Source organism: Bombyx mandarina, chromosome 12, assembly GCF_030267445.1.
Source record: "Bombyx mandarina strain Sakado chromosome 12, ASM3026744v2".
NCBI lineage: Eukaryota > Metazoa > Arthropoda > Insecta > Lepidoptera > Bombycidae > Bombyx > Bombyx mandarina.
This window is the reverse complement of record NC_143219.1, coordinates 11164885-11189250: the sequence shown is the minus strand read 5'-3', so window position 1 is coordinate 11189250 and position 24366 is coordinate 11164885. Positions and strand designations below refer to the sequence as shown.

Below are 24366 nucleotides of genomic sequence, written 5' to 3'. Positions count from 1 at the left end.
CATTTAAATTTAGAATTTATTGCAGCTATACATAATTTATTTTTCAAATGTCCAGTAGTATTGTAAAACTACAACTTTATAGGTTTAAAGTCCTATTAATGAAAACCAGGAGTGGAAGGTCATCATCATCAATCTGTGACATCTAACAATTACAAAACCATTGGATTTGTTTAAAGGAATAAAATAATTTTATTTCTTTATTTATTTATTTAGAGACATTCACACATCAACATTTATATTTAATAATAATTGGAATAACATAATTACCTATAAAATTAGCAATTATCAAATATCTTACAAAATTCGACATTGCTATAATGAGCAAACAATTCCAAATGCACTATTGAAAACATGAAATGTATTTTAATTTCTTGACCAACCAACTCAACAATACAGAAAACCAGCCTGCAAGGTGACCTCTATAAGTATGTAGTAGTTTCCAATAGGGAAACTTACTAATCAAAGCTGATTTGTGTGCAAAACACTTTCCTAAATAGTACATTAATTTTACGCAAATTCCAAGGATGCTCATTACAATAGAGGCCGCCAGCGCATAAGTTGCCTAACCCACATTTTTTCATATTCGTGCTTATGTTTTGCAACTTATTTTAAACAATTTTTGAAGCAAAACAGGCCTATCCCTAGTTTCGCCTATAGTTAACACATGGCTTTGTAAACATTATTATTGCGCGTATTGTTTTTGCCTACGAAGCAGTGTAAAAGTAAATTCAAACATCATTATCTCCATACCATGGTAGGCTTAGATCACTTTTGCGCTCGGCGGCCTCCATTTAATTTTCTTACTTCACCGAGAACTCGCAATTAAAAGAATCTTGGTTTTGTGAGAGTTCTAACATCAGAGTGAAAACATTTTTTTTTTAAGTCTTGTGTTTATTCTATAATAAAAGATGTTACAAGCGCACGATACAAACACACACTACTTTTATTGGCATTAGGAATGGCGAGTTTTTTTGATATGGAATGTCTCACTCGTGCTAACTGCTATTTTATTTTGGAAATCTCCAACCTCACAGCTGTCTAAAAATTTTTATAAAAATGTATAAAATTACAAAAATGATTTCGAAACAATTTTTTGTAACACTAGACATAAACTACGATACGAAATGACAATTTCCTAAAAATACCGAATCACGTTGTAATAAAATGTCATGATAAAGTGGAAAACGATAGTACAATGTTTAGATATTACGCCACCATTGTTAACTGTTACACACATCTAAAGTTTACCTCTAAGTATTTCTAAATATTAAATGTCTGTATATGCATAAAAAAGTAAAGTATAATTACAAAATTGGCCACTAAATACTCAACATTCATCATAATTGAAAGAATAATAACCGTCAATTTCCAGGTACCATTTTCTCTTGATTTTTATCAGTTTCCCTAATTCTGTTACAATTTGCAGATATTTCATGAATACTTTAATTTAAATTTATTTTATTTGATATTCACAGAACGATCGATGTTAAAACTAATTCTTTACAACTTATTATAAATAGGAGTAGCATATTTAGTAGTAGTGTAAATAACATAATATACTAATGAGATAGGAGAAATTTCTTGTTCAAATCCATTATTACTAGAAATTTACATTTAATTTTATAATTATAATTAGAATACAATTTCTCCATGAATATGTTCAAGCCGTAGGTCTTTTAACATGATGAAAGCATAGGCATAAAACAAAATCATTTTACTTCATTTTGTAACCACAATGATGAGATAACGAATTAATAAATAGGTAATCTCATTTTAATTCCATACGGATTAATGGGCATGAAAATGATATAAATCATATACTAAAAATCTCTGGTCGTCTGCACAGAATACACCCACCCATTTCAATATAGAATTACAGTACAACACTTTTTGTTATTCATACATTACCAAGAAGAACAATTTAAATATAGTGAGATATGCAAAGAAATTGTCTAAAAACGACCCACATTATTTATTGAAAGCTGCCAAATTTATTTATGAGAAACGAAGTTCACCAGGGTATTATTTTATTAGGAACTGAATATCAATTTTTGACCTACAGCGTCAATATTCATCATACATTTTCGGAATCGATAGAAAAGCCACAAAAAACTAAATTATAATCGATTTATAATTTTGTGTGACATTTATTTCATAAGGGACAATGACGAAGTGACCGACGACATCGAAACTAATACCCCTGTAATAATGGCACCAACTTATCGCACCGTATACTGCCTATATAACTTTGTTATTGTAATATAAAACTCGATCCTAGCGAATATAATATAATCTTAATTTTACAGAAGCAAAGCACACTAAACTTATAAATACGCCATATATGTGGTATTCTAAATTGAAATTCATTGTAATTGATATTGTATATAAGGTATGGTCGAACTAAGTTCGATGTTACATCGCAGTACGAAGTTGTAATAAATAAAATATGTTCAGACACGTTGACCCGCGGTTGTGGACTATTATATTTGATCATACGATGTCTAATTGGCCACCGCTACATCCGACGATGTTTCCTAAAAAGAACAAAAGATATGATTTTATAACAATAATTAACTCAAATATTTCATTTTCATTAATGAAGAATAATCCGGGTGGTATTCATGTTTTAATCTATTAGAAACATACCATCTCCCCTTGATATTGTTTAAAAAAAATGAATGTGAATATCAACTTACAGTTTCAGGTTTTAATTCTGGAAAGGGTACGTCGGGAATTAAATCCATCTTGTCCGAGATCGGGAGAGGTTCCTGTAATAATTGTTATTAACTTATTACTTCGAAAACTCACGTTCACGTTAACATTATTTTATTTTTAAACAGTTTTTGATCCACAATCACAGTGAATCACAATAAATTTTTCAATTAAAAGTTTAATCATTTTGCTCTTTTCTACTTTTTTTTAGGCAAAAGAAAAAAATAAATCAATTTGGTACAAAATGAAGCATTTTAGTGTTCAATCAATTAATTATACTTTATACTATCATGGACCATACTACTTCATGAGATACTTACTCAAGCGCTTGTTTTTTTCATCATGGTATCAATTTCACATTTTGAATTTCTTATAATCTAATAACAAAACTTTAGTCCACAACATTTTATATTTTAATGTAACGAAAATGGTTAGCAGTAAAGCAACAAATTTCATGCTGATGTTTTTGTAAAATGAAGCATGTCAAGGAAGGGAATAAGGAAGGGAGTGCAACCACTAGCTGTAGCTTTAGTGACATAACATGTACATCGTTTCAAACATCTCATTCTTCATAGAATTGACGATCCTCACTCGCATGCTGTCAAAGTGCATATAGAACTATAACACAACTGTTAACGGGATTTCTAAATGTTGTTTAATTACTGAACTAATAATCCACTACAAGGTCAAGTTCCGACGGTAGTCACCTGTGGCGTGTGCAGACCGAGTGGCGGCGACGCTTGCTCCTCGCTCGCCTGCTGCTTCGCCGCCAGCTGCGCGTTACCGTTGCACGCGCCGATGTCCATTATATTTTCTACCGTATCTGTACATTCGTCAATGATTTTGTTTCCAGCAGATTCTTCCCTTTCTTTTATGTTGTCGATCTCTTCTGTCCCGTTGGTTTGTTTTGTGTCACATTGCTCAGATATCTTTCCGTCGTCCGTTTTATTCATGTTTTCGTTACTGTTATTTTGTTTAACGTCATCGGGGATATGTTCGTTCTCCGAAATGTCTTCTTTAGTTGTCAAGTTTGATTCTGAATGTAGAGTAATGTCATCAATTTCCGTCAAATTAACTTCGTCACCTGACAAAGAGGGAGGTTCTGGGAACTCTTCAACATCGTCATTCAAATCATCTTTTTTTTCCATGTTTGTTATGTCCATTTTCGTCACCTCTGTGGGTTCTAATAACTCTTCAAATGAAGGTGTTTTAATTTCATCAATGCTACAGAGCTCTTGATTGTCTGGTACTACTTCTGAAATTACACTCTCGTTATTGTCAATATTAATAGTAGGCGATTCTGTTTGATTTTCTGTTTTTAATTGTTCAATGTTCTGTTCACAAGTCAATTTATTAATGTTACCACCATTTTGATCTGTATTTTCACCAATAGCTACCAATTCATTTTGTATTGGCTCTTGGTTGTTTTTATCTCCATCTTCAGGTTTTATCTCTTCCTTTTTAGTAGTCTCAGAAGCATTTTCTAGCATATTTTGCAGTTGTATTTCACCAATTGTGTCATGAGAAATATCATCCTGAATCAGACCTTTTAAGACTATATCTTCATTTTTTATTTCTTTTATTGTGGTTTCTTCAAAGAGTGTTATTTCAGCTTTTGTTTCTACATTGGAATTATCCTTTAAAACTTCAGAAATCTTTTCTTCAGTGTCTGCTAATTCGACCGAAATTTGAGCCACTTCTTCAGTTAGCTTTTCTGGTTTGTGATCAGTGGTTTCTATAATTTCTTCCTTTAATGGGAGAGGGATAGTATTATTGGTTTGTGACTGGCTTAAAACAGCCGTAGGATTTACAGCGTGTGTGTCATTGTGTACAGCCACATTAGTTACGGCAGGCTCTTGTGTTGTGAATGTGGTTTCAGCAGTGTTAGGTAGCGAAGCATCAGTCATTTCTGGTGCCATAGTGGTGGCAGCAAAGGATGCGACCGAGGAGGGAGGAGGATTAGCAGGAAGCGGAGGAGGCGATGGCTCTATCAAAGGTACTTTTTCAACACAAACCTCTTTTATAACAGGGATTTCAGGAACGGACACAACTTCTTTTTCAGCTGCAGATTCTTCAATTTTACTCTCAACAATTTCTACCGTTTTCACATTTACTTCAGGAGTTTCGGTTTTGGATTGTTCCAAAGAGAGCCCATTAACAGGTAATTGTTCGGGTTCAGGCTCAGCCTTGGATTCAGTCTTGTCAGCATCGGGATTAACAACGTGCTCAACCGGCTGATCAGCTGCTAGAGTCTCGACCTGAGGAGTCTCGGGTGTGCTGTGGCCATTTGTGATGGGTTCAGTAACAGGAGTTTCAGGAGTCTTATCCTCATTTGCTTCGCTCGGAGTTTTCACTTCTTCGACAGTTTCATTTTGAGATTGTTCAGCAGTTGCTTCAATAACCTAAAACATGAAATGATGATATAAATATAAAATTTATATTTTACTATTCTATGTTCTAACATGATATCGAACCTTATCATCAGACATTATTTCTGGACAAGGGAAAAACCTGAGCGAGACTGAAGTGAGAACAACGTTTGCAATAGATTTTATAATTAAATTTCGCAACGGTAGAGTGGTGCTTAGTGTGTCTTATACAGTTACCCTTCAATGGTCATACAAACGCAAATATCATATTTCCTGCACAGGGTTGATTCGAAAACATTACATTTACTTTTTTTTTTATTGCTTAGATTGGTGGACGACCTCACAGCCCAACTGGTGTGTAGTGTAGCCCACCTAGTGGTTACTGGAGCCCGTAGACATCTACGACGTAATGTTAAATAAGTTCTAAGGTCTCAAGTATAGTTACAACGGCTGGCCTACCCTTCAAACCGAAACGCATTACTGCTTCACGGCAGAAATAGGCAGGGTGGTGGTACCTAACCCGCGCGGACTAACAAGAGGTCCTACCACCAGTACAAATTGAATGTCCTATGGTTTCTTTCATTGTCCATATATAAAATTTATACAATAAAAATCTTCTATAATTATAATTATTAAGAATTCGACTTTATTCTGTAACTATTTCAAAAATGTTGAAGCTTTTTCTAAGTAAATGATCATTTACTTTATAAAAACAACTTTCAAGAGAATATTAATTGTGTGACCAATCCTCGGAAAATTCACCACATTCACTATCATGGGATAATTTAGACTACACGTCTTATCCAACTGCGACGGGGCAACTGCCGTCGCCCGAAACATGTTTTGTCGGATCCCCCGGATACACTCTCGGTGCCTTTAGGCACCTTCAAGCACCGGTCACCGTCCTCGTCGATTACGACGAACAGTTCGACGAGCGAACTAACTCATAGACACAGCCCACTGAGTTTCTCGCCGGATTTTCTCAGTGGGTCGCGATTCCGATCCGGTGGTGGACTCTGCGAACCACTGCTTCTGCTACGGCTACTGTTAGCAAATTCTCTCAGATTGAGCCCGTGAGCTCACCAACCCGTCCCCGGGCGTACCTGGAATAGCCCCTTAGGCTACCAGCGAACAGGTAGGGAAAAAATATATTATCATAGCGTTTAGATGTTCATAACCTTTAAATTATACTTCAAACAATCATAATTGAACTAAATTTATACGCAATATGACTAAACGCACTATTTTTATTTATTGAACATTGTAATCAAAAAAATCTCGACCTTGCCTTCTCATAAATCTCTCATTATGAAAACTCTTTTTTTTTCAAGGCATGGTTCTGTAATAGAGAGACAAACTCATAACCAAGTTAATGTTACGCAGACGAGTTTTCCTGTGTATTTTGATGTACTATTTGAATTTAACTTGGAATATTTGGCACCGACGCCATGAGAAAATTACAATAATTCCTTAATTCAAAAATTAATACTTATTATTATTACTCTTACGGTATAAATTATCATATTTGATGTTACTAATAGATACAATACCTGTAATTAAACCCCATTAAAACAATTGCAGATGTAAGTTAAAAAATTTGATACGCAATTTATAAATACACAACCGCAGCAGAGTTGTGGCAAAGAATAAAATGATACTCATACTGAAGGTTAACTTTGTTTACCAATACTGTCAACAAAAACATCTTAAATATTACGAATAATCATAATCTAATTCGAACTAAACAGCATGCTATTTATTAATGTATTTACTTTTGAGACGTTAGGGAGAAACGTGGCCGTACGATATAAAATTTTTATATAAACTTAAAGTCGAACTATGCTCAATCAATGACATCCTTTGTTACGTGTGGGTGAAGAATAAGACTAGTACTAAGAATTTATAAATTATTATCTAAATTACTTCTATGTAACATAAACAATTTACATTCAACGTAACCGAATATCTAACCACGGCGGACGTCATTAATGATTCACACTTTATATCGTACAGGCACTACGGATGCCTGACCATGGAAATCATTTTCCGCTCTGAAACTACCATTTAGAACTATTGTACATTTGAATGGTTTGTGGTTTTAACGTGAGTAATCCACGTGGTGGGTATTTTATAATATTTTTAAAATATATTTTATTACAGTAAGATCTCTCTAGCAGTCTAGTCTGTATTTTAGTCCATTTTTGTAAACATAATCCAATCTCACTAAAGATCTAAAGCACTAAATAAACTATTTCAAATTCCATCTCCTTTGAAATGTAGGTAAAGTATCTGTAACTGACACTATCATAAAATATTAATGATCTAGAAAAAAAACTGTATCACAGTAACGTAGTTTTTATTTGAAACTTGCAAGTAAAAAATTTGCGAAAAACAACATTCGCTTGCGCGTCGATCTACGGACCACCGCGGTGAAAGATGCTCCTTTCGTAGTAGTCACTGCAAATACTGGGATTGAGATATGCTTTTTGGAGTATATTTAGGTTTATTCAAATTGTGGACAAATAAAAATATGAATAAGCATGGTACAGCCCGGCCTACGCTCGTATACCGATTAAATATTATATTAAGAATGTATAGTTTTAATGTGGTTTTTAATTTTTTTATTATAATGCCAATCTACCTAGTCAAGTCATAAGTATTGTCACACAGTAAAATCTTTTCTTTTAGAATGCTGGCCATAAAAAAGTTTATTGAATTCGAATTTCGAATTGTTCATGAAAATAAAAATGTATACTTTTAGAATTTTACTCATTTTTAAATATGGAGTGGACGCTTAAAGAATACCGTGTTGCAGTTATTGCATTGCATCGTTGCGGTTACGCGCCAATTCAAATTTTTAACATACTGAAAAATTTGAATATAACCAAAAGATTCGTTTATCGTACCATCAAACGATACAATGAAGACTCTAGTGTAGATGACAGGTCAAGAAGTGGTGGCCCTCGGTCTGTTAGGACTCCAGCAGTGATAAAAGCTGTGAAGGCGCGAATTCAAAGAAATCCCAAACGTAAGCAGAAACTGATGGCCCTTCAGATGGGGTTAAGCAGAACCACGGTGAAAAGAGGGTGTTAAATGAAGACTTAGGGCTTCGGGCATATCGAAGAAAAACAGGACATCGTTTGAATGCTCGTCTAATGGACCTGAGACTGAAGAGATGCCGCGCTTTGTTGAAGCGGTACGCGGGAAAAAAATATCGGGAAATTCTTTTTTCGGATGAAAAAATTTTTACCGTAGAAGAGAGCTACAACAAACAAAATGAGAAGGTGTACGCACACAGTAGTGAAGAAGCGAGCAACCGTATTCCGCGTGTTCAACGAGGTTATTTTCCATCCTCGCTCATGGTATGGTTGGGAGTTTCTTATTGGGGCTTAACAGAGGTACATTTTTGTGAGAAAGGTGTAAAAACGAATGCAGTTGTGTATCAAAATACAGTCCTGACGAACCTTGTGGAACCTGTTTCTCATACCGTGTTCAATAACAGGCACTGGGTATTCCAACAAGATTCGGCGCCAGCTCATAGAGCGAAGAGCACACAAGACTGGCTGGCGGCGCGTGAAATCGACTTCATCCGGCACGAAGACTGGCCCTCCTCCAGGCCAGATTTGAATCCGTTAGATTACAAGATATGGCAACACTTGGAGGAAAAGGCGTGCTCAAAGCCTCATCCCAATTTGGAGTCACTCAAGACATCCTTGATTAAGGCAGCCGCCGATATTGACATGGACCTCGTTCGTGCTGCGGTAGACGACTGGCCGCGCAGATTGAAGGCCTGTATTCAAAATCACGGAGGTCATTTTGAATAAACTTTAGTGTCATAAGAATCTATGTTTTGTTAAGTTCATTTTGGTATATAAATGGTTACATAATGAATAAACTTGTTTCAATTATTTTACATTAAACATGAGACAATTTATGACCAGACTAGGTATATAAATAAAAATGAATTGCTGTTCGTTAGTCTCGCTAAAACTCGAGAACGGCTGGACCGATTTGACTAATTTTGGTCTTGAATTATTTGTGGAGGTCCAGAGAAAGTTTAAAAGATAGATAAATATAAAAATACTCGGATTTAAATAAAAATAACAATTTTGTTTTTCCTTTGATGTGTCCCCCGTAGGACGGATTCCTTTTGTTTGTTTTAAGTTTATTTTATACAAAAGTTTAGGCTTTTATTTATAGATTGAGGCACTACGAAGTCTGCCGGGTCAACTAGTTAAGCATAAAAAGCATTAGGTCAGTTTAACATTACAGGGAGAAAAATGAAACGTTAAGTTTGTCAGTTTCGAAGCACCGATATTATTATGCTTGTGAGCACCTATTGATCACGTGATTGTCTATAGAGTATAATCAGAAGCAACATAAATTACATCCACGATAGCATTCTGCTCTCTGCACATAAGTACATCGGGTCATAATACACATAATGGATGACAATATCGTAAGTTGAACGTCTCGTCTTGAACCATAACAAATAATTGGAGGACTGCAAAATCAGAATATCTACTTGATACATCTTGCAAACAAACACTTCAAATTCATTTATATTTATTAAGTGAATTATGTGAGGCACTGTTTTGGTAGGTCACATTGTAAGCCCGCAGAGATAGGAATTCATCATGCTGCTATTTCCGCCTATCATGCATTCCAGTTTAAATCATACGACAGCCGTTATGTATGTTACAAATGTGACGAACTATTGCCTAAGGGCACCAATATGCATAATGTCACCCGTTTTCTTAAAAACAGAAAAAAAACAAACAAATACAATCTTCTTAGTTGGTTTGTCAAACGACTTTCTTTATTGTCAGTAATTATAGTCAATTTGATCCTTGAATGAACACTACTTAGTATATAATTAGGAAAACTTATCAACATAGACAATGATTGGATTTTTCCCCATGGTTTACAGATACACCTCTGTAATATACCTCTTTCCTTGTTATTCAACAATCTATTCAACAGTCGGAAGTATTATGAAAATAAAGTGTCATAGTTCAAGTAGTCACCGTCATCATTTTTAAAAATAAGCAATTTCACAAAAGTTACGTTTCAAAACGTATGTTACTGAAAAGTGGAAAATGTTTTTCTGATATTCACAAAATCACCTAAATGAAACTTGGCTAAAAAAAAGAAAAGGTTGAAATGTCGGTTTACCAAGTGATATAGACACCCAATTGAATGATTTTTTTTTTTATTGCCTTTGTAGGCAGACGAGCATGCGGCCCACCTGATGGTGAGTGGTTACCGTCGCTCATGGACTTCAGCAATGCCAGGGGCAGAGCCAAGCCGCTGCCTACCGCTGCTATGGCTATGATTTAAATACATGGAGTAGGCACCAATTTTTCTAAGAAAACACTTTAAGCACAATTTAACGAAAGACTACCACACGATTAAAAATTAATATTGTATAATAATATTAAATCGTAAAATTAGTAAAAAGGAAAATGGAAAATCTAATCTTACGTCGTTCTGGTGCAAAGGATTCGGATTGAAGGATGGAATAGCCGTTGTACAACAGAAACAAAACTTTGACCTCATAGTCTTAAGGTATGTTTTTCGGTATTCGCGTTTTATGTCTACGGGCTCTGATCCCTACTTTAACGAACTTAATAACCTTAAACAACAAAAACCGTTTGAAAGGCGACAAGGAACAAGTGGTTGGTGGTGAACTGCAAGGAATAAGTACTTAGCTAACTTCCTACGCGCCACGCGGCTGTGTATCAAAACGACGCGATGCAAAACCCGCACCCACTAAGCCCACGGTCGTGTCGCAAAACCTGCTAAAGTCTAATTTTATTTTGTACAGCGCGTAAACCTGTTTCTAACGTCCCGTCTTTGCAATCGCAATTCTCGGTTGAGGATCATAACATTTTTGTCATTTATTTTTTATAAGTACAGTTTATTGTTGCTTATTTGAATTTCTAATTTCATAGCATTAAACTTAGGAGAGAAGTTCCCTTATTCGAATTAGAAAATTTTATAAAAATAAGCAACAAATGCAAAGAATGTTCAAATTTGAAAATGACACGGAGGAAGATGACCGTTGCAGTGTAGTCAAACATTCTAACACGCAAGTGACAAACCAGTTTATAATACGTAACTTGAACGATACCATCCATGCGGGCTCACGCTGAACCATTGCATATGAAGTTAGGCATATGGTGTCACGTTGCGGTCGTCAATGAACTAATGCGTCGGTAATAGCGTGATATTGTCGTCGACAATGACACTCACGTTCTGTGAGCGCGGATATAGCATCGCTTCGAATTATAATGCGCGCATTGTTCCTCGCACTGCGCCGGTTCGGGTGCAATGCACTGCGTCGCAATCGTTTACTTGTCATAGAAATCGTTGATTTTCTAGCCGGACTAGCTAGCCACAAGGTCACATCGCACACCATTTATTGCAGTACTAATTGAGCAGTAATTCGTTATAAATTACGTTTTACACAACACTTTTAATCTCATAACGTTAAGAACTGATAATTTTTGAACCTTTATTTTCTATATTAGCTAACAAGATAAATATCAACACTTACAAACCAAACTGTCGAACACGTGTGCCAAATTTCGCATCGTTTCTGTCTTTCGGACAACAAGGGCAATGACTTTTGATATTATAAGCGTAAACACACACCCACACACGAATTTTACTACATTGTCTCAAGATGTTCAAAACTTGAATCATGAGCCTGTTACAATTTATAATTTAGTATATTATTTTAGTACTATTCGTCCTATACTATATTTAGTACCAAAATAAAATGGACAAAAAGTTGAAGTTTGTGTTAAGAATGCAATTCTATTAACTATAACGAACATCAACAATAAATGATAATAGGGTATGAACCCGCATCATGCAGTTAATACACGAGGCTGTGTGTGTATCTATTTTTAAACAGTTATCGGATGTGGACGCGCCGTGGTCGGTGTGAAATTTAACTTTGGGTCACGATCCCGCATCGAAATCGCCCTCATTTTAAGAGCGTGTATTATTATTACATTAATCGTCTATTTTAGTTTTATCCAATAAAATATTTATCTTCTATTATGAATAAAATATTTTTGGTTCTTAATATCCACTTACTTTATTATTGAAATAATACTAGTATAATAATTGTAGCAGTTGCTTGAATACATAATATGCGGCAGCATTATTTCGTGAGCTGTTAAGGTATCAGATTACCTCTTTCGCTTAGGTGGTAGAAATCTTGTCTAAATCAGTTAAAAATAGTGGAGATGTATAATTATATTCGTATGGAGAAATATAATATATATATATAAACAAGCTAGAGCTTTTTATAAACCATATTTTATATCCTATCAAGATTTGTTTCAAATAGTTTGGTGTCTCTAGTTTTAAAAACAAACCGTTTCAAATGGCTATTTTTAGACTATGGAGTGCTTTTGTAGCAATATGCTACATTTAGCAATTCTAGTGGAATGAGATCCAATAGACGCTTCATTGAAACAAATGTTGTCCTAAGGCAGCGGTCGGGGAACCGAGGCAAATTACCCCAAATGGGGTAAAATGAAATTTTGGGAGGTAAAATGAAACTTTTGTGAGTAAAAAGTATATGTTGAAGTAAAACTTCTTTAGAATGGTTGTGATTTCAAACTCGACGAAACAAAATGAAACGAAACGAAAAAAAATTTTTTTTTTTTCAAAGTTATCATGAGGTTATATGAATGCTAAAAAGAAGCGATTTCGTTTTTTTTTTGTTCTTCGCCATGGGGTTAATATCAACTTACACAAAAATATTTTGGGGTAATAATTAAAAAAAGTTCCCCGACCGCTGTCCTAAGGCAACCGTTATAGCCACGCGAGCAATCAGTCTTGGCACTTTCTTAAAGGCTGTTTTACGTCTTTCCAGCTTTGGAGACCACACGATGTAGGCATAATTTACCGACAGAATCGTGTTGTAGATTCCAGTGAATATCTTTCAATTTTAACTCTCGTATCTTCCCGTACGCACTCCTGCATAAGCCAAAACACTGCCATGGCCTCGTTTAAGATTCAATTTATATGCTGATTCTTGCTGCTGATAATTTCAAAATCTTACGTCGTTGAAAAAAGGTCCATTTTTGATTGAGCTCTGACAGGTCTCCCTATTCAAAAGAACTACCGTAGTTTTATTAGTATTACCAGAAAGTAAATTGATATTGGAAAATCCTGTAACTTATCTAGTCTTTTGCATCAGATTGTTTAGTGATAAGAAATTCTCCCTTACATCGTGTAATATATTCCACTATTCTATTTCAACGTAAATGAATCAACGAAGCATAACTAGAGGGGAAAAAATCTCGCCTTATGAGCATCTGATCATTGTTTTCGTTCGAACTGCTACGCTCAAAAGGGTCGAGGTCCTACCTTAAGAATTATAGCATTTTATAGATCCGGTTATATAAACTATGATCCCTTGCTGGAGCCTATATTGATCGGATCATATCAGATATTAAATTGTAGGTTATTAAACCGAATAATACGACTCCCACCTAAGCAAATATATCAAATGAAAAATGTTAATGTTTAGTAGTGGCTTACCTCTTCGGGAACCTTTTCCGGTTCACCATTTGTCTTAGTCTCCTCTTCCTTTTGCTTCTTTTCTTGTTTGGGCTTATCTTTCCTGCTGAAGCTGATAGACCTGAGCGACCACTTCTTTTTCACCTGCCCACGACATGCTTTGTGTTAATTACAGCAACTTTAAAACCATGCTGCTTATGGTCAGATAATTAATGAGGTTTAGTAAGTATTCGACACAAAAAAAAATGATTAAGGATTACATTTAAGTCAATTAAACACAATGTTCAATGAATTGTTTAAACATACTTTTTCTTTCTTTGGTTTCTTGCCGTCATCTGGAGTAGTAGTAACTGATTCTCCATTTTCTGCTTTCTGTTCAGATTCGCCGTTGGTTACTGGACCAGCTTCTTTTTCATTGCTATTCTCTATTGCTTCTTTTTCAGTAGTAGCATCTTTTTCATTTTCTGGAGTGCCACTATCCAACTCCTTCTCCTTGGCCTAAGAAAATTTAACATAAATATTTGTTATCATTTATACTTTTTCGATAATTCCGCCATTAGGTTAACGAGGTTTAAATACTACTTAAGTTTGATTAAGAAAACAAAACAGGAAACTGGATACATAAAATAAATCTAAGGCTTGAGGTGATTATGATCGGATTTTGACCATTAGCAAACACTAGTTTACTAAAACGACAAGTATTTACGTTGAAGTTTAAGAAATGAAGTTTCTACTTTCTTCGACTAGTAGTTAATACCAGTTTCTTAGACTAAGAAAACTATCCTTATATGTAGGACTTTGGTATTGCGTTGATGCTGATCAAACCGCTTCAGACAACCCCCACTGCTTTTGAAGTCAATCTAAAGACTACGCCGGTGGTTTAATGCATATAGTAACTTTATGATTATATTTAGGTTTGGAATCCTTAAGATGCTTTAGGCCTCTTAATTTAAAAATTGTTTCACTTTATATGTAAAGCTAACAAACAACTATTTCTAGTTGAATAATGGATGTGACCAAAAACAATTGAAACGCGTTTAACATTCACGAGTAATGTGTATGCACTTTTGAATACTTTTGATCATAAGATATCATCTAGGCGACAAAAATTTAATTTCTTAACCAAATAATCATAAAAAATTAATAGAGACAGTATTAACTTAATGACAGCACGAAAACAGTTAGCACTATTTGGACATCGTCATATTCATCGGCACACAATAGGATTTCCGGTGTCCTGTCGCATGTGCTAAGAATGTGAACAAAGACGAAAAAGTATTGAATTTTTAGTCTGAGTACTACACAAGCAAAAGCCACGAGCAAAAGTATTAATAGTTTTATAAAATACTTTCCTTAAAAATATTTTACTAAAATTTTAACATATCTTCTCTATTCTATTACGTTCTTGATGAATCATTCTCAATGATTTGTGTTCTTGAATATTAAGTGGCTAATTCTATAATATTATAATAATTGGCCATACGAAATCCATATTTTCTAAACATATTTAGCATGCGGTACTTACAGTCTGTTCATGGATATGGGCGTCGCCATTAATTTGTGGTTTAAGTGCATCAACATCGGCTAGCTGCTCGACGCGACCCTCACCACCAGCGCCGGCTGCGGCCACCTCTCCAGCGCTTTCCGCTTCCTTGCCGCTTATGTCGACCGATCTTTTGCTTTGTTTAGCACCCATGCTCGCTAAATAATTAGAAAATAAGAAGCAATAAGAAAAAAAAGGTCACGTGCTCTATTTATTATGTAATTCCGGCATGTTAAATAGAATACATGAGATTCCCGGAATCGGAACCGGAGTAATATCTAATAACCTTAATTTATTTATATGTAAATGAAGTTTAATCTATACGTAAGAATTAATGATCTACATAATAAGTGGCAAAATGTTTTCTTTTTATGTTTCATACGTCAAACGATGTCCAAAATGAAGGAATAACATTTTGCAAGAAATCAGCTGCCAAAATTTAGAAATTATCTTAACAGGTTGCAGAGTTACCACATCACTTCACATGAGATGGGCCGCAAGCTTGTACACAATCAATGCAACAAAAAAATAATCGTATGCGAGACAGCTATTATGTAGTGCCGAGCATTTTTTTTTTTATTGCTTTGATGGATGGACGAGCTCACAGCCCACCTGATGTTAAGTGGTTACTAGAGCCCATAGACATCTACAACGTAAATGCGCCACCCACCTCGAGATATAAGTTCTAAGGTCTCAGTATAGCTACAACGGCTACCCCACCCTTCGAACCGAAACGCATTACTGCTTCACGGCGGAAATAGGCGGGGTGGTGGTACCCACCCGCGCGGACTCACAAGAGCTCCTACCACCAGTAAATTATATTATTTCTTACTTGTACTTTTTGTACTAAGCCATATTTTGTCGCGACTATTGATAAATGTACACTAGTTTGTTGAAACCATGGCCACTTATTGTTCATGTTATTTATTGATGGTACTAAGCCAGAAACATTCCCTACTAACAGCCACCTGCGATCTTGCTAATGCCTCGACAAAGCTGTGGTCAAAATTTAATAAAAGGTCACAATAAAAAATGTTGAATGAATTTTTTAGTGATTTAACCATTTGTCGTATTCTCGGAGTATCGGTTAAGTTAATTACGGGTCAAAAGTTTTCTAACACGATCTCTTGGGATACTTTTAAGTCTATCATTACAAAGAATGGGTTTGACCCTTTCTATTAGCTTACCTTTTATATACTTTCGATAATCTTATTTGTAACAAGAAACTATTACCATATAAAAAGCCTTTTGAGTCCACAGCTCGATTTGAGCGAGCGAGAACAAGCGAATAAACGCAGCAACCAGCTAGTCAGTAAACTCGAAGCAATCAAAAAACAAACACCTCGATTATAAGTCGGGAAGCGAGATTTGATAATAATTGTATACTAATTGCAGTTATTTCGATTGTATAGACCAATGTAAAGATTCCAACTAGATCGGAATCAATCTTGAAACGTGTGTTGCAGCTTTATTAAGAACAATCAATGAGAGTGTACTTAATTTAGGCGTCATGGAATCATATAGCACACGAATCCAAAAATAAAACACGTTAGAAAACATTGACAAATTGTAAGACACTACACAACAATATTATGTTCCTTATTAACCCAGTTTTTGCATTTTTCATGGAAATTAAATTACTTTAAATAATAAAATTGTTTTCTGATAAATGGGCTAGGTCTGATCAACAGTTTTTTATACTATTTAATGTACTTTTTTGTTAGATATTAGATGTTCCTAAATAATATGCATTATTAATAACGCAATTTTTTTATTCCCTAAAATTCATTATGAAAACGTACCGCTCATATTGGCATATTAGTAGTAAGTACCTGAATCCATTTAAACCATAACGTAAACACCACCGTTCATCTTACGATACTCAGTGGTACGGAATCTTAGTTGTATTGGAATAATGGTTATTGCGCCCCTCATAGTATACTAATGTTATGTCTAAGTTCGTAGACGGAAACAACGTTTTCACTAAAACAAAATTATCCATATCTAACAAAAACTACTTCCGCTCATGAATTTTAATATTTAGATGCGTGCGTTTTAATATTTAGATGCGATAGGAACGTGACTTTAATAAAACACACATATTCATGATATCTTCTATTCGTTTCATATAACACGACAATAATCTGAAGTTTATATTTGTTAGACACATTTTTAGAAATACACACCATTAAAAGATCTCTTACTTTTTGTTACTTAAACATAACATTATAATGATTAGATTGTTACATAAAAGTAAAATCAATCGTGTGGCTAAAAATAGGTATTTCGAAATTTAAAAAAAAGTGAATGAGTATTAGAATGCAAAGCACGGCCACTGTGTCACGGGCTTTGGGACACGCCAGAAATAAATAAGTTCGACCGAAATAGTGCGTCGTACATCGAAAAACACCGCGATGCACGTTTTTAGTCACAACACCTCGTGTTGACACACAATGCACAATGCGATGGCCGATGCGCCTTTACAGTGTAAACAAAACTTTCTCAAAAGCAAACATACGTTGTTTCCTGAAATAGCCTGCTCTCTTATGAATACAAAGGCTGCATTAATCGAGCGTACGGTACACATATGAATCACAATAAAACAATTTAAAAACACACCGAGGTATATTGCGCGCTTTTTTTGTTAGTGCGTAATTTAAAAACGTACTCACTCTGGTTAATTACCCATCAAACAACTGCTACACGGTTACAGTCTTACAAGGCGTTATAAATGAAACCAAAAGTACAATCTATGTACATACTTAATTGTTAACATTGGTCATTAGTTTCGAGACGAATTCCTAGCGCATCGTTCTTATCGGCTATTCTCAATACAAACACATTCATAACAGTTACATTAGTCACTCAGAACCACAAACTCTTATCTGCAAGTAAATATTTATTATTGCAGACTGCGTAGAGGTATATTGAAAAATTAAAGAAATAAAGCGTTTCAAACATGCTACAGAGTGGTTTAATTCTTTTGTATTATCAATTTATTCTTATAGTGGGACTCACTGTCGCCAACAATTAAAACGATCATAATAATATATGAAAGCAGGCCGCACCAGTTCACAAGACAAATGATATTCCTGTTAAAAATTTAATAACTTGTGTTTGATGAATTTATTTGTCTAATAACAATAATACCTAAAATTATACATAGTAAGCAAATACGATTTAACAAAGGAAAACATTTTAGGTGCCGTAATTACGTATTAGAAGTCTGTTAACATAAGGTAGAAGTATGCTAGTTACATTATTCAATGGATATAAAGCTTTGTGTAAATCCTAACGCAGCTCGAAGCGTTCATCAGCCGAAATTTTATTTCAAATTGGTTCACGCATTTGGGGTGACTGACCTGCTTTATGCCCCCCCTACGTCAAGTTTATAAGCTAAAGCAGTCAACCCGAACGTATTTTACTGTCGTCAGAGCTACAATGAGAGGCACAATTGAACGAGGTATTCAATTTAAAAGAGGATATAAGGTTCATCGACGGCCTTGGGTTGGGAAGTTTCAAGGTTGACGAGTCAGTGTTGGTGCCCGATAGATAACGCTTTTTTTATGCTACACACGCTGCGTTCACTTTGCATTAAAACTACTCAACGATGTCTAATAACATTGGAAATTATGTTGTATGTATGATAACGTGTTTTTGTAAATTATTTTTATAATAATAACATTAGAAAAAATAGGTTTTACGAACTTTGGAGTTTAATTCTATCTAGACATTGTAAAGACACCTTGAGTGTCAACACTAAAATTATTAAGAGGTGAAATTAATTTGATTTCATTATAGGTTCATTTTTTTTATTATATTTTTTTTATACCGTTATGCAGTCATAAAATGATTTTTAGAACCAATATTTTAGTCATTCTTTTTTTTTGTTTACCATTTATCTAAATAAATAAAATGTCGCTGTTCCAAAAATTGTTTAGATTTTTGTTCACGGTGATAAGCAAGAGAATAAGTCGTTTTAATCGCACACAATATACTATGCGCACTAATTATCTTTTTTTTTAAATAAAACGCTTGAATTGTACTTGAAATTTCTGTGATCGAAATGTGAAAATGCTGTTATTTTATTATTTTTCTCTACCTGATCGTTGGTAGCCTAAGCCCCAGGGGGCTATTCTAATTACGCGCGGACGGTAGATGAGCTCAAGGGGCTCAACCTGAGAGAACTTGCTAATACTAGTGGCTAGTGTTAAGTGTTAGCCCTAGCAAAAGCAGTGCTTCGCTAAATCTATCACCGGATCAAATCGCGACCCGTTCTGTATATGGTCTAAGTTGCACGTCGAACTCTTACAACCGTGCTAGATTAATAATAAAAACAAAATTGATCATTCATAATGTCAATACGGATAGAATTTCTGTTCTAAATAAGCAAATATAACAGGTTTTTTTCTTTTTTGCACGCAATACTGTGACAATACGCCGCGTAACCTAGCCACAATCCGCGGAAAATCGATACATGGCCAACTGTAAGGATTCAAAACCGCATCTGTAACGGAGCACCGATTTCATAAGCAGTTCAACATTCTGTGCTGTTCGTTTTAAACAACTAAACTTGCAAACACATGGATAATAATTATTTAGCGTTGCGATATTCTACGTTACTTTGTATTATTTAACAATGGGGGCGGAGTTGAAATCCGGGATTCCCGGGTTTGCCCTAGTAATTAAAAGGTCGCACCGGGTGGGGTTCGAAAACGAAGATATACGAAAGCGATTTAACCTACTTTGTAAGTTATTTTGGATTTAAATTTACCGGTTTTAGTGTTAAAAACGTTTTAATCTCTACTAGTTTACTTTTGCGTCGACTAGTACATAAAAATCTCCCTATAGAATATATCTATTTAGATATGCTGCTTAATAAGATGGCTCAACCATCCGAAAAATATCTTGATATTCAAAAAGAGACGTCTCGTATGCTTGTACATGCTACTTATTAGACTGAGGGCGCGAGATAATGTGCAACCTAATTTCTAGGTCGTCTGATTATATGTTCACCATTTGGTTGAGTCAATATGGTTCGAATATTTTATCTCTTGCAGTACCCTCGGCTCCTAACATATATTTTTACTGCCTTTTGTTCCACTTCCATTGCCTTCAATCTTCCTTAGTCGCTCCAACCATCGTGTAAGATTGTATTCAAAAAAGCCTGACATGCTTGACAAGCACTGTCAGGGCTACACATTGTACGGATGTCAATGATTCTTAGCAGACCTGAGGTTCTTGTCTACTAAATAATTAGTAGCCCGATTTCTATGTACGACACTTGGGAGGTTCACTTAAGAAAGAAAATATTTTTTAAGTGACCAGATTCATTCTTATTTCCTAGAACGTTTGCCAGTCTTCCAGAATGCTCTCACGCTACTATAGAATTTACTTTACACCCCGGTGCTTCTACAACGTTATACTTGAAATTCTTAAGATGCTAATCTAATAAAAGAATCCTAGGCGGTCTGACCGTGTCCCTGGCATTGCTGATGTCTACGAACAGTGTCAATGGCTTACGTTCAGGTAGGACCCTATGTTGCCGATGGTATCGACATCCTGTATCATTAATACCTTGAAAATTGTAGTATGAACAATGCGTAGAGCATATTATGAGCCCGCATTAGTAGGTACCACCAAACAATCGAACTGCTGTCATAATTCTTGAAACTTGATCCTTATTGACTTCGACATATCTCAAAATTCAATGCGAACAATTCACGTTGTGATGTCCATAAATTCTAATAACCACTTACCAGCAGCAGCTGACGAGCCATGGGCTAGTCTAACATTTAGAACAATAAAAATATTTTTGACCGTTTTCTGGACTGTCACAGAGACAAGCATTTTAGGGTAATAACGTAAAGTATAAATTTAGTATTATCTCATTGTCAAGTATGTGAATATTCTTTTTATTTAGGTAATATTACCAGGAACGCTAAACGTTGTTAGCAAATTCTATTATTATTGATAGAAATGAAAATCTGGCGAATTTCGTAGAGGCATAACGAAGTAATCAATAGCTAAATACCTACCTGACAAAAAGAAATGAATAAAAAGTTAATTTACTTCAAAAGTGCACAAACAACGACATAGAAACGAAATTTTATCTCTTAACTTATTTAGTGTAAGTCGGCACATTAAATTTTCTCCATTTTCGGCTTAGTAGATAGTAAGTTAATGTCGTTTAACAGTTGAGAATAATTATCAATGTTATATTAGGTTTACGTGACTTTACGATACTAACAAACTTAAGTACTTTTATGTAGGTACGTGCAGTGTATGCTGCGCCACATTTTACAGTCTGATTCAATTTCTTACTCAACGGTGATTCATCAGTTCCCCATATCATTCAAAAATACTCGATTTCCGGGAAAAACATATTGTTCAAATTAATTTGCCCTTATCTTCTTTATTGAAACGTGATTGAATAAATATTCTTTAATGAATACCATTAATTTTGTTTCTTTTTATAAGATAATTTAACTATACAGGCCGGACGGACGGTAGTGCATATTGATAATTGTTCACAAAGGTAGGTATTTAGGATTTAATTTGGACTAGAAGTTTTAATAAATAAGATTAATACAAATCCTTTGTTACATTCCAAAATTTCTAGTCCTCGTGCTCACACTTCCAAGCCGGCTTTAGAAAGTTCCCTCAAATTATACTTTTACTGAATAATGATGCTGAAACTGATCAGCCGGCTTGTGCATTTTCAAACTTTATGATGTTTAATTTTATTCATCATGAGTAAAACTAACACTTAATTCATACTTACCGAAAGGTTTTTCAATCCAATCGAAAATAACAAAGGAATTACACTGATATCGGCAAAACGTTCACTTCAAGCACACACAGCCCAACACAATATGGCGGCGGGATCGAGTCCCCACCTAGAAAAATTCAAAATTAAAATCCCTAGTGTACAATGGATTAAAAAGATGGAACTTCGACATCAGAGAGAGACGCAAAATTACGATTACAATTAACTATCCTAGTCTAACCAAAGCTTGGTCGCACTTGTGTCCCAAGTGTTACAAAATCGTGATTGGTCAGTTGAACCCAGACGCTACATGGTAGCCAACACTATTATAACTAAAACCATAGATAAATATCAGACATACCAACATTGACAACATTATATTCATCGATTATGCTATGCCAAGATTATTTAAATTTATTTACAATATTCACAATTCGAAAGATGACAATTTATTGTTGAAGCAATTAATGAATATTGGAAACTTAATGCTATTGTTAAAGCCTATTTTACAAAACTCGTCTTAATTCATTAACAAATATGGCTAATTGTGAGCTCCTAACTTAATGAATTTTTATTAATTAATGTTTAATAACCAAAGACAAGATTAGCTGATGATGACGATATGACAAAAAAAAAACGAATTTTCACGTAAATTAATGTGTGTCGTTTTCTGTAATAAAACCCACACCTTCGCCATGAGGAGCATAACAAGTTATGCTGTAAGGTAGGCTATAAGAGTGTGTAGGTGAGTTCCACCCGGAAAGGATATCCGATCCTCTTAATTTTATCGTGGAATGGTTCATATACGACGGATGCAGAGCAACATCAACCTGTCAGTTTAGAATAGCAAAATTCAACGTCACTCACGGGAATTTCGTAAAATACGACCAATGTGTTGCTGGGTATTAGATCTTATTGTGAGCTCGCACGCGTTTGTATCGCCTTATTTAACTTTTTCTGCCAAGTAGCGCTAAGAGATGTTTCAGATCAAAAAACGTAAAAAAGTTGGAGCTTTCGTCACAATCCCCTCGGCTTCTAAATATGAAGAAGTTGAAAATCCTTTATCGCACGCTGTGCGATGCGGATTCAGACACAGTCTAGGGTAGTTTTCAAATTACAACACAAGAGCGCATTATGCGGCATAATGCTCAACTAAGCTTCAGCATAATTCGGCATTGTACGTCACTGAGTCGCATTATGCTAATTGTATTAGTATATAAAACTAATTGTATTAGTTTTCCAATTACAGCACAAGAGCGCATTATGCGCTCTGTAATTGGAAAACTACCTAGTTCTCTTTTTTCTCCATCCAAACAAGAGCTGAAGGTAAAGGGATTATATCAGACCTACTCTGTCAATGTTAAGATTTTATATGGAAGAATAAGCAGACTCTTTTTATTATCACAAATTATATTTTAATCACACGACACAATCTTAATAAGTAGAGAATGTATCCATGGTAACGAGTCAACATTACTAGTGCGGCGACACGCAGCTAGTTCTATATCTCAACAGTCAACTGCAGATGACCAGGCTGAGTGAATTGCATGGTACCACTGAACAAGCAATGATTGGACGCGTAGAGCCTCGATATATCCTCGATCGTGTAATATCGATTGCTAAAGTTTATATGAAACGTGAAGGATTATACAGCCATTAATTTACACTTTTTATGTTCTTTATCAAATTTAAATTCCTAGGTTACAGAAAAAGAAGGGGAAGGAGACAGAATTGTAAATGTCGCTCCTGGCTGAGACTTGGCTCGCTTACCTGCCCTGGTAAAACTGGAGAGGCCTTCGGGCCACCAGTAACATCTCAAATATAAAAAAAAAAGTAAACAACGAATCGGCGATATTTCATGAACAAAGATTGGTACACAATATCCGAGGTGCAACATTGACAATCTCGAACACACTGAAAACTATAACAAGAGCAATAGATATAATTACTAAGCTCATCTGTTCGTCTTCGCTCTGATTCGCAGTGTCAAAGCAATAAGCTAATTCTAAATCTCTAGTAGTTGTATGAGAGCGAAATTTAAATGCGTATGTGTGGTGAATAAATATATATTTAAGTCAGTAAACGCACGAATGCCTAAAGAGATATATTCTGTAACTCAATATTAGAAAAGAGGCACATTTTTTAAAATAGAGTATTAATACACTTTAGTTTTTTTTTTTTTTAATTTTTTTATTTGTATCTGAAGAAGCACTACCCGAGTCAAACGAACCACACGATGGTATGGCAATAAGGTGTAACTAATTTGCATGATTCAAATTTACTTTGACACATATTAAATTTTCAACATAAAAAATGTAACGTCGATTATATTTATATCTAAAACTCAAAACCTCGGAGATTGTAAAATGTAAAGAGAAATGTCGTAAAGGAATTTAGTCCCCAGGTCTACATTATATTGCCACAGTCTA

General features: G+C 34.9%; 1 protein-coding gene and 1 long non-coding RNA gene across 4 annotated transcripts; one reads left to right on the top strand and one right to left on the bottom strand.

The window, feature by feature from the left end:
* Positions 1-187: 187 nt before the first annotated feature.
* Akap200 (A kinase anchor protein 200) lies at positions 188-22219 on the bottom strand. 3 transcript variants are annotated; one of them, XM_089731988.1, is made up of 8 exons: positions 22179-22219; positions 21953-22067; positions 15151-15326; positions 13932-14123; positions 13647-13769; positions 3420-5114; positions 2697-2768; positions 188-2534 (listed from the first exon to the last, which is right to left on the bottom strand). In XM_089731988.1, exons 3-8 carry the CDS (start codon positions 15319-15321, stop codon positions 2502-2504), a joined length of 2286 nt encoding a protein of 761 aa, XP_089588114.1. In that variant the 5' UTR covers positions 15322-15326; positions 21953-22067; positions 22179-22219; the 3' UTR covers positions 188-2501. The 3 variants fall into 3 exon arrangements, with proteins under 3 accessions (XP_089588114.1, XP_089588115.1, XP_028034245.2); XM_089731989.1 differs by lacking the exon at positions 22179-22219 and having other exon boundaries at positions 3420-4460; positions 4728-5114; positions 21953-22086; XM_028178444.2 differs by lacking the exon at positions 22179-22219 and having other exon boundaries at positions 21953-22086.
* LOC149501823 (uncharacterized) lies at positions 19781-21624 on the top strand. Its single transcript, XR_016324014.1, has 2 exons — positions 19781-19916; positions 21441-21624. It is a non-coding gene; the product is annotated as an uncharacterized LOC149501823 (long non-coding RNA).
* Positions 22220-24366: the final 2147 nt, after the last annotated feature.

Bases quoted from the DNA above. Each gene is read 5' to 3' on its own strand.
- Akap200 (XM_089731988.1), bottom strand. From the start codon at position 15,321: ATGGGTGCTAAACAAAGCAAAAGATCGGTCGACATAAGCGGCAAGGAA. The intron at 14,124-15,150 runs GTAAGTACCGCA...AAATTTTCTTAG, and splicing joins CCCATATCCATGAACAGACT to GCCAAGGAGAAGGAGTTGGA. The intron at 2,535-2,696 runs GTAAGTTGATAT...TGTTCTTTTTAG, and splicing joins CAGAATTAAAACCTGAAACT to GAAACATCGTCGGATGTAGC.